An 11,407-nucleotide genomic window follows, 5' to 3' on the forward strand; every position below is an offset into this window, starting at 1 on the left:
ATATAACATATCAAGAAGAACAAAAAACAACAATGCGAATATAACTCAAAATACTTCAATATTAATCTCATTTGAAAGAAAAATCAAATAGAAAACTTTCATAGTTTTAGATTTCTTACAAATTATTGGAAAAATAAATGAGATTAATCTTAAAAGAAAAAAAAAACGGTGAAATGAATCTTTCATTTTTTTTTTAGCTTGGAGGTAGATTAGGGGATGGAGACCAAATGAAAATTCATATATTTAAGTTCCAAATTAAGAAATATTTATATCCATTGCTCAATTTCCTCTTTTTGTTGGTACAAGTCGGTCAATGCCAACTTTAAATCTTTATTAAATTTGAAAAAAAAAAAGTTTACATAGTACAAAGGAAGAAACAAAAGTCAGCATTTAAATTTTTTTTTTGTTTTTATATAAATTTACGTAGTTCAATACTAGACGAAAAAATCAGCATCGAGCTATCAGGATCAAGTTGAAAAAAAATGTAATTATACCAATCTAGTCGATTTACTAGCATCACGCGAATGAAAATCAACAAGTTCTTTTTTTTTTTAAATCTTAGGGGAAATTTCACGTATACCCCTCAAAAACTTCTAAATTACATATTTACCCCTCTAAATTTTAAAAATACATATTTTCCTCTCTAAACTACAAAAGCTCACATATTTATCCATTTTATTATCTTTTATATTAAAACACATTCTAAATTTAAAAAATACCTATTTTACCCTTTATTAAAAAGCATAAAACACCAATTTGACTCCAATTTGAATATGAAGGTTTCTCTACCGTCCGAATTACTTTAATATCTGTGCGCGCTAGATCAGCACGAATCTTGAAGCCAACACACACGAATATTGAAGCAATGTGCACAGATTTTAATGCGATGCATGTGGATCAAAATTGCTTTGAGACCTGTGCGCTCTAGATTAGCACGAATCTTGAAGCGAACATGTAATAATCTTATTGAGATGTGTGCAGATCGGACGGTAGAGGAACCCTCCGGATTCAAATTTAATTTTGATGACGTGTTTTATACTCTTAATGAAGGGTAAAATAGATATCTTATAAATTTAAAATGAGTTCTAATATAAAAGATAATAAAATGAGTAAATATGTGAGTTTTTGAAGTTTAGAGGGGGAACTACGTAATTTCAAAATTAGAGGGGGAAATACATAATTTTGGACGGTATCTGGTTGTCTTCAATGGTATAGCTAGTCAAGAAGATTGGGAGGAGATGAACAATTTCTTGCCAAATCAAAAGAAAGGTAGCAGAGTACTGCTAATCCCGAAGCATGAGAGCGAGGTTGCAATTTTATCCGAATCATCACCTGATATCATTGCTATTAGACCAGCAGTACCTTCAAAAATATGAACTGTTGGAGAAAATAATGAACATTCGATCATTGAGCTTGGAGCAGCTCACAACTTCCCAAGCCAGCGAAATATCAAATTCCCTCAGTAACTTGCGCTCTCTCAAACACTTGTGCTTGAAAGTAAAATCGTCTGATGATTATCTTCCATCAACCATTTTTACAAACCCAAACACAATCTTGCGCCGCCTTCACATCTTAGAGTTGCACGGGCAGCTAGACTACAAAGAGGAAGTAGATGAGAAGGAATTCAATGCCAAACCTTCTTAGTCTAACTTTAAAAATGTCGCAAATTAACCAGCGATTTATTAACATGCTGTCGAAAATAAATTCTCTTGAAAGGATTTCTCTTTGCAAGGCGTATAATGACCAAACCATACAGTTCCTTTCAAATGGGTTTCGGAATGTGAGAGAGCTAGAATTGAGTAATTTGGTTGAGTTGGAGGAATGGATAGAGATTGATTCAGAGACATTGCCAAAACTCAGAAAGCTGATTCTATCTGGGTGTACCAACAAATTAGAAAACCTACCTGAGGGTTTAAAAGGATTAAAACTGGAAGAGGTGAGGATTTACAATATGGATACACTAATTATGGAAATCAGAGACCAACAAGGGGAGAACTTTGAGAAGATAAAAGATGTAAAAATAATTAAAACCAGGCTCGGGGGCTAGCACGAGCTGCTCCGGCTTGCCCGGCAAGATGATGAAAAATATTCATGTCACAGTGCAGTTTACAATGTTTTAGATAAATTTTCTCTCTGCATGTCTGTTATAATACAGTGTACATAAAGAGTGCAGCAGCTGCTTTCAGTGGAACCAAAAGAGAACAGAAAAATCAGAGCACAATGTAGATGTTGAGTAACAACTTAATTATTTTTAAGTTTTGTTTTTATTTTTCAATTGTAAAATTTTGAAAGTGATAGTAATGAATTGATTCATACATAAATATGTTATGCTCGTGTACAACTTGTACATAAATATGTTATGTTCATGTAAAACTTGTTCAAAGAAAAGGAAGAATTGTCAGATGGATTTAATCATCGGGTGGATTTAATTTATTGAATATATTATTGTTGGAAAAAGAATCATTGTACTATATTTAGTGCTATCCGAATTCATTTGGAAAGGCATTATCACCATGCTTTCCATCAGAATTAATTTGTTGAAAATACACATGCTAGAGATGCAACTCTTGGGGACACGAAGCAATATAGCATAGTGTGCCATTTTACTGAAGAATTTTGCAAAGGGATCCATAATCTTTTTCATATTTAATTCGAACAGCTATCTAGCCTAAATTTGTATGAATAGCATAGGATTGTAAATTATGAACTAATAATAAATCTGTTACACAAATCCATACAGGAGAAACCAAGAATTTTGTAAATGGGGATGAAACAAGCAAAAGAAGCAAGAATATTTGCAATGATAAAAAAAAAAAATCAAAATTATACTCAATTAAGCATGAATTTTTTAAATGGTAATCACTAGGCAAAAATAAATTACAATAACGTAGTCTGTTTTTATTGCCATTAATTATTCATTACATGTCAATTTTGATATGATCCATGCATATACAGGGTCAGTAATAAAAGTATCTGAACTAAATACTAGAAAATATAAAGCTTATATGCAAAGATAGGCCATCAAAAAAGGTACAATTGGAAAGATGATGAATTCTATGTAATTTCTTGGACAGCTCTATAGCACTCTAAACTACAAAGTGGGAGCTTCGACTTTGAATCTCGGTATCTATACGCGTTATTGCATGCGGGTCCCGCACATTTCTCTCTTGGTGGAGGGTACCTGAGAGAATGGAAATGCAGATTAGAACATTAATCTCAATTGCATGTCAAAAAGAAGAGTGAGGCTACGCTACTATGCATAGCGCATATTAGTCCGTACTATGGACCAATATCTCTACTTTCAGAGTTCAAACAGTCGATCTAAACCGTTCAACATAATCTCCATATCAAAATGTACTTGTAGATCAAATTTTAGATTTTTTAGAATTTTTTTACTATCTTTTTTTATAGGTAAAAAATCTCTTGATCTAAAGATTACAGACCATTCAAAAGTAGTGATTTTATACCTATCAAAAAAATAGTAAAATAATATAAAAAAAAATGTAAAATTTGATCTACAAGTACATTTTCATATGGAGATTATGTTGAACAGTTTAGATCGACTGTTTGAACTCTGAAAGCAGAGATATTGGTCCATAGTACGGACCAATCCACGCTATGCATAGTACTGTAGACATAATTTAGTGCACGATGGCAAAATTATTTCTGGTACGAAAACAGTTTTGCAGTTCACCTGTACCAGATTGACCGAACAACCTATTGCACAAGTCAGTAAAGCTACACCTGACAGTAATCCAGAACTGTTCTTTTCTAGAATAAATTGAAATTTCTGTTATTACGTACCGGCATGGCTTGGAGTTGAAAATACTGGGTAGGCCCACATCGTCAGGGAATGATACGACTGTTCCAGTTGGACCCATTACCCATTTCACTGTGGATTCGTTAAGTTTCTGTGATTCTGCTCTTCGTTCCTTTCAATTCAGACAAATTAAAGACCCATACACAGAATTAGTAACCAAATTAAAATAGTCAAAGCAAAATTTTATTCGGTTTTTAAAAATATGACCGAACCAACCAAATTAAATTTGTCAACTGACCCAAAAAAATCCGAAATTGAACAGAAATAAGAGATAATTAAGTTTCAAAAGGTCAGAACACAATACATACACAAATGCATTTAATAATTGTAGAAATAAGTATCAAGATATATATCACTCGAACCGAAATAAGAGAGATTAAACCGAACCAAATATAAAAGACCGAACTAATTCAAGTAAATATCAAGTAAATTTCGGTTTTGTTTGGTTGAACCCAAATAAGAGAGGTTAAACCGAACCGAACCAATTAAACCGAAAAAATCAAACTATTAAATCCAAAATTTGACGGTTCGGTTGAAAACCAAATAAATCGGATCCAATTAACACCCCTACTCATAGGTGACTAGTACATTCAAACAATTAGAAAGCAGTACAGCTAATACAAAAAAAATATATTAGCAGATTTGTTATACCTTCTGTTCTTTTTCTTTGAGCCTCTTCTCTTCTTTCTTCTTGTCAGAATCAAGGCCTAAAATCTTCCTTATTGCATCATCCTAATAAATGAAAACATAATTTCAAAGTCAACAATTTGGACTAATTTTAGAAACAAAAAAAATGAAACAAAAGAAAAGAAAAAGGAACAGAACCTGAGACTCTCTATTTGCTTTTTCGACTTGCAGTCTTCGCCTCTGTGCTGCCTCAGCCTTCTTTGCTTGTTGCTCTTCCTCTGACACTTTATTCTTTGACTCTATTTGTACATTATTGAAAAAATGTAAATAAATATAAGGTAACACCACATTACAAGATATCAGCTATCTGGTTAAATTCAATACACAAACACAATAATAGAGAAAGAAACGAATTTCTATAACACAAGTAACAACTAAGCTCGACTTTGCTTTCTTGTCTTTGCAATTATACATTGATCTCAATTAAATACTAGTTTCAACCAAAGGTAAATTCAACTAATCTACAAAATAAAACCTAGTTTAACTAGCTCAAGATGTTTGGAATTATGTGAACAAGCTCAATATAGGCTCAAGTTTTTAACCAATTTATTAACTTCCAGTCATCTTTACCTGAGAATTGAATAATGGGAATAGTTTTAATTTGCACTATTTTGTGCAACTTAACCAAGAAATAATTTAACATTTCTGTTCTTACTTCTAGAAGGTGCCGGAGGCAACCCCTCGGGGAATTCAACTCTTGCACTATCTTTTCCTCCCTTGAGCATTGCCCTCTGACGGCTTGTCAAATTCTTCATCTTTTCCCCTCCCACGTGCAGGCCAATATCAGCACTTACCACAGCCTCTTCCTCTTCTCCGGCCTCACAATCCGTACTGTCGTCAGAAGGTCGATTCTTTAATACTCGTTTCTTTTTTGCCTTGTTATTATCTGAATCAACTACTGGTTTCTCGTAATGGGTTGGGTCTTCTTCATCGAAGATCCGCCTCTTGTTCATCCGAATACTCTTGCGAGTAGGCTCAGGTATATGCAAATTTTCTTCCTGAAAGGGAGAAACCTATTTATAAACAATTCATCAATTATATACTAATATTTGGAGGTTGGCTAAGATCAAAGTGGTAGTTCTTGACCCTTTGTGCTACCAATTCCTTCTTGCGGTTTCATAGTTCAAATAGTCGATCTAAAGTGCTTAATGTGTTCTCCATATTAAAATGTGCTTGGAGACAAAATTTTACATTTTTGGGTTTTTTACTATTTTTTAAGGATTTTTTAAAATTATTGTTTTGAATAATAAAAAAATCTGAAAAACAGTGAGTTTTAAAAATTCATAAAAAATAGTACAACATTTCCAAAAAAAATGAAAAATTTGGTCCCCAAGCACATTTTAATATGGAGAACATGTTGAGCACTTTAGATCGACTATTTGAACTTTGAATACCGCAAAAACGAATAGGGAGCACCAAGACTAAGGAACTACCACTTTGATCTTAGCCAACCTCCTAATATTTGATTTTATCTAGAAAGAAACATGTTACCAGGTTGATCTGGCACCGGTTCCATAAATATAACAAGGCCATATAAGCCTCAACTAACACAAAATTTTAATTAAGTAGAGTTCAACTTTATCAAATTTATATCACTTAACCCTGAATTTTAAATAATTGATTAACTAACCTTTTGCGGATCAATCGTATGCGAGACCCCACGAACTTTAACCTTCAATTTTGTCACCTTATTCTCACGCACAGCACTATTACTCTCACCTTTCGAATAGCTATCCCTGATACTGATAGAAGGGTTCTCTTTGCTCTTAATATAACCTCTCCTGTAAGGTGTCAACTGGGAACCTCCAGTCGATCGCTTCGATCTTCCCTCATCCGTATCTACAGTGTGTGTACTTATTGGAGGAGCATTTAGGAAAAATTCCCTTTTCCTAAATCCGCTCTGTTCCGGAGAATTCGGCTCTTGTCTCGGCCGCCTTATTGTAGTGGCGCTTCTCCTTTTCTTGGGATTTGGGTTTTGTAAACCCGGAACCGTTAACTCATCCATTAAATTCTCTTTGATTTGAACTAGATATCAACTCCTGAGTAAATAGTAAATACCAATTAGTTGAATTTTTTTTTAGTTTCTACATAATTTTTCTCAAATCCCAATTACAAACGGTTGTGAATTGTGACAATTTAGCTTTGAATTTCCAATTGCCAGATGAGATATGAACAACGACCTAATCAGATGATTCCATTTTTCTTTTATCAAACCACACCTAGTACAACTTTGAATAAAAACCTTAATCTTGTTGAAAACCTTTAATCATGAAAACAAAGAAGGGGAAACAATTCAATAACCCAATAATTGAAATCAAAGATGGGGATCGGAAAAGGGGGTAGGAAATTGACCTGAATTAGACCTGAAATTGAAGAAGAGGAGAAGAGGAAGCGAGCAAGCTCAAGTGAACTTCTTACTTGCAATTGAAAATTACAAGCAACAATGGTGAGTATTGCAAATAATAACAAAAAATAAGGTATTCGATTGTTAAGAGAAGAGAAGATATATATATGCGCCATGAGATTGGAAATTATATGACCTAAAGTACCTCAAATTTTGAGTTTAGATCACGACCGTCAGATCTGTTTAAGCACGAATATTAAAGGCTCCGTCAGATCTGAACGACAATTTTTATAGTATTAGAAAAAACAAAAAGAGAGATCGATTGTTCGGAGAAGAGATATATGGGGTATATACTAACAGAGATATATTTACTTTACGCAGCACACTTGTTATATACCTTTTTATTTTGTTTATATTGATTTTATTCTGCTTGAAGCCAAAATAGCTCTGTTATTATCTTTACCCGATATATGCCCAAAAAATTGTTAGCGGTGCTAAAAGTAGTCTCTTTATTTTCTACAGCGCTCAATAAACACCGACCGGGGTTTCCTGATTTCTGTGCAACCATCTGTGTAGCAGGTTACTGCCAAGCTGGCTAATTTATTAGTTGGAATTATAATTTGAAAGAAAAAAAAATCAATTTTCTGTTTTTCTTTATTTTTGTTTTTAATTACATTTTCTATTTCTTAAATTAAAATTACACACCAATAATACTTTAAATAACCAACATATCTCCAATTAAAAACAAATGATACCAAACTATTATGTGAAAACAAAATGGCACACACAAAATATTCTAATTCCCATGCGGCCATCCGTGTGGCGAGTTAATGCAGAATTAGCCCCATAAATTAATTGTAAGTAATTTAATCTCCAGGATTCTGAAAAGATCAATCAACAAATTTCTTTGATTAATGCTTGACGGATCTAATTTTAAATGTTCCTCAAACTTTTGGTCGCAAGCAATATTACCAGAATTGGACTGAATATCGACCTGATAAAGGTTTGAGTCAACAGTTTATTGGTCGAACTAGTAGGTCAACCGATTCACCTGCTGATTTTTTATAACAATTACAACTTATAACCTCGAAGCCCAATTGATTGTCTACTTTTACGTCTAAGTCCTTACAAGAATAAATATCATGTATTACAAAATAAACATTATAAGCTCATGAAATTTGCATAAAAGTCCTTATTGAATTTGTCAGAATACTCATAAATACCCATGAAATGAGATGTTTTATGTATGGGTGAAATTGATGAGAACAAATATACTTTTGACAATGCCAATCAATGTTGAATGTTTTTCTTTGTTCAGAATCCATTATATAGTCTTCAAAATTATAAATAAACATGTAACTTGATGATGCTGGGCCTTGGATATATAGAGCACTTCCTTCTTTCAAACCCATTTAAGTGCTCAATAAAATAACCATTAAAACCCTATCTGTTACTAATGAAGTAGACTGGGCTGTGCTATGGAATATTGGGCTTAATTAAGAGCCCAATACACAATATCTGGAAATTAATTTTCATAATTCAGTATATCTGTATATGGCAGTTGCCAAATTCTCGAATTTTTTATTTAAATAGAAAAAAAAATGGGAAAAGATATGGATAAATTTTACCAAAAAAAAAGGCTTGTTTTTCTTATGATATTCCACTTTTATTTTTCTTCTTTAGATTTATAGTTTGGACTTATGTGATGTTCATGTATTTTAAATTAGTTATGTTTGATTATGTTATGCTATGCTATATACTATGGTTTATGGTTTTGAATTTGTTATGCTATTTTTGTGTAATTCAGACTTTTTTTTATGGCTACAGCTATTTAATTAATTATATTTAAGAAGACTAAATGAAAAAAAAAAAATAGAAGCTACAACCATATAATTCTAAAATTTTATACAAACTAACATCCGTTTTTGCTTCTCTTTTTTTTGAGCAGCTTGCAGGACCGTTACAGTAAAATGCTATACAAGAAACATACTTTCTCATTTTAAAATTTGCCAATTGTTTTTTCATATTTCATTTGTTTTTCCCATTTACTATAAATAAAAAATTGCGGCCCAAATCCTTGACTGTGGGAGTGTGGGTGGATCTATGTTACAGATATTTCTATTTAGACCCGTACCGTATCGGGTGCGTATCAGATACGAATACGGATATGATACGTATCTGATATGTATCAGATGATATGGTGTATCCGTAATTATCTAATACGGTCAACAATACTGATTGAAACGGGCCAATATAGCTCCGATTCATATTGAAACAGGCTGATATGCGCGCATGGACTCGGTCTTGTGCACCGTGCATAGCATCACCACTGGCAAAAAATTTATTCAAGCACCATCCAAAATTCGAACCTGACTCCACGTGATAAACGACATATACCATTACCACCACTTACATTTGTTTTTTGAAACTACTATCTATTATATATAATTTATACTTGAGTTGATTTTTTATATTATAATTTATATAATAAAAGTGTTCAATTAATAAAATAATTAAAATAAAATATATATAGTAGTCATATCAAATCTAGAATTCTTAAAATTGTTGTATCTCCATATCCGTATCATATCCGATACGATATGTGTACCCGTATCCATGCAACACATGTGTGGGCCCTCTTCCTGATTGTTTGATCGAGAAGCAGCATTGAAATCAGACGGTTATAAGGTCCAAATCGCTGAGCAGCGAGAATAATTGATAATGCTCCCCCCTTCTTGAGGTTATGTATCACAAATTTACAAGTATGCCTTTCGAACATAATTGCCAATTAAGTTGGCACGATGGATTACGACGGTTCCATTGAATGTCATGACAAAGAGAAACTGATTAAGACCGTTCCATTCAACCACACGGTTGGGGGCACTGTCGTTGCTGCATGCTCGATCCACTCTTCTCGTGCCACGTAGCACTGGATTCAATCCTCTTTGTCCGTTCTAGTGGTTTGAAAAAGTCGATCGGTCCACGACCTAACTTGACCACGTAGCATTGGACCGTGGTCATGGACCGGTCTGCACTGAGGATTATCGTTAATTTACTCAGCTATTGATAATATAGATAGAAAGGTTGTATTATCGTTACCAACAAAACCTTTTAGAAAAGTAAGCAACAGCGCAACTAACCTTATAAATCTATAAGTTTATATATGTATTGCAAGCATCCCTAAAAGCATATATAACTAACAACCCAAGAAAAACAATCATTTTCAATAAACAGTCTCTTATTTACAATCATCCCTGAAAGTGTGTGTGTGTCGGTGCTTCCTCGGTAAGCAGATCCCCAAGAGACCTAGTTGTTTAACTAGGTCTGCAACTGCAAAGCTCTGATAGCATGTTGTCGGCCAACAACCCATATGTGTATATGGTGCAAATGCTTTTAAAGCGGTTGTTTAGTCCAAAGATGCTAAATTTTTTACCTGAACAATGATTAACTTAATTAGTGCCATGACAATATAACACATTTGAGGGATATGCAATTGTTCAAAACAAAAATGTTAATTTTGGTTAGTATTGTTTTGCCTTTTCATTTTGAAAATATTGATCAGTTGCCTTATCAGACATTACATTTGGCATCTCTTAGAGCATGTCCTCTTTTCCCTTTTTTCTTATCTTTCTAAATGAAGCAAGTGAAATAAAGAAAAAGAATAAAGCAAGAAGCATTCAATTTTTCTCTACTGCAAACAAGGAATAAGAGCAAAAGCGACCCCTTTTGTATTGTATATATGTTGGGTTGTGCATTGCTCACACTTGTTGCAGTATTTAAAAATTCTCACATTTGTCTGCACCCGATTGATTATCAAAAAGAAGAGAACATAACTTAATATACATCCTTGATTAAATTTGAACCAGCCGAAATATCTCTATTGATAAAATTTACAATCCAATCCAATTCAGACCTACTAAAAAAAAAAAAAAATGATCCGAACTCGTGATTAATTGAATTCAAAAGTATTCAAACCAAAATAAATTTATAAATGTTAAATATTCGAACTTAAAATTAATCTAAATCCAAGTGATCCATGATCCAAAACATCTCCAAACCCGAAGCAATCAAACTAAATCATATACCCAAATGACAATTATACCAATATGAGTTAATATAAACCGGAAAATATTGTAACCCGATAAAAGATATTCAGATTTAGTTGTGGAGTCCTTTTGGGAATATCCCTAAGAGCCTTGGTTGGTTAACCGGGTCCGCAACCGCAAAACATTCCATCCATGCAAATATGCACTAACAAAGTTCTCCATACCTGTATATGGTGTAAATGTTTTTGAAGTATAATTCTTAAATTGAAAGATACTAATCTTTTCACATGAACTTTGATCAACTTAATTAGTGCCACGACAATATATACACCACATTTGAGGGATGCAATTGTTTAAAACTAAGTTGTTAATTTTGATTTATATTGTTTTGCCTTTTTGTTTTGCAAATATTTATCAGCTTGCCTTGTCAAACACTGCATTTGGCATCTTTCAGAGCATGTCCTCTTTTCTGTTTTTTCTTCTTTTTCTAAATGAAGGAAGTGACATAAA

The 11,407-nt window shown here is 33.1% G+C and overlaps 1 protein-coding gene across 4 annotated transcripts; it reads right to left on the bottom strand.

The window, feature by feature from the left end:
- Positions 1-2,877: 2,877 nt before the first annotated feature.
- Positions 2,878-7,000, bottom strand: LOC144562985 (uncharacterized). 4 transcript variants are annotated; one of them, XM_078312360.1, is made up of 7 exons: positions 6,871-7,000; positions 6,138-6,546; positions 5,163-5,505; positions 4,646-4,746; positions 4,472-4,552; positions 3,805-3,932; positions 2,878-3,181 (listed from the first exon to the last, which is right to left on the bottom strand). In XM_078312360.1, exons 2-7 carry the CDS (start codon positions 6,510-6,512, stop codon positions 3,055-3,057), a joined length of 1,155 nt encoding a protein of 384 aa, XP_078168486.1. In that variant the 5' UTR covers positions 6,513-6,546; positions 6,871-7,000; the 3' UTR covers positions 2,878-3,054. The 4 variants fall into 4 exon arrangements, with proteins under 4 accessions (XP_078168486.1, XP_078168492.1, XP_078168496.1 ...); XM_078312366.1 differs by having other exon boundaries at positions 6,860-6,997; XM_078312370.1 differs by having other exon boundaries at positions 6,138-6,543; positions 6,871-6,923.
- Between the last annotated feature and the right edge of the window lie 4,407 nt (positions 7,001-11,407).

The sequence above is a fragment of the Carex rostrata genome, chromosome 1 (genome assembly GCF_964058835.1).
Source record: "Carex rostrata chromosome 1, lpCarRost1.2, whole genome shotgun sequence".
Classification (NCBI taxonomy): domain Eukaryota; kingdom Viridiplantae; phylum Streptophyta; class Magnoliopsida; order Poales; family Cyperaceae; genus Carex; species Carex rostrata.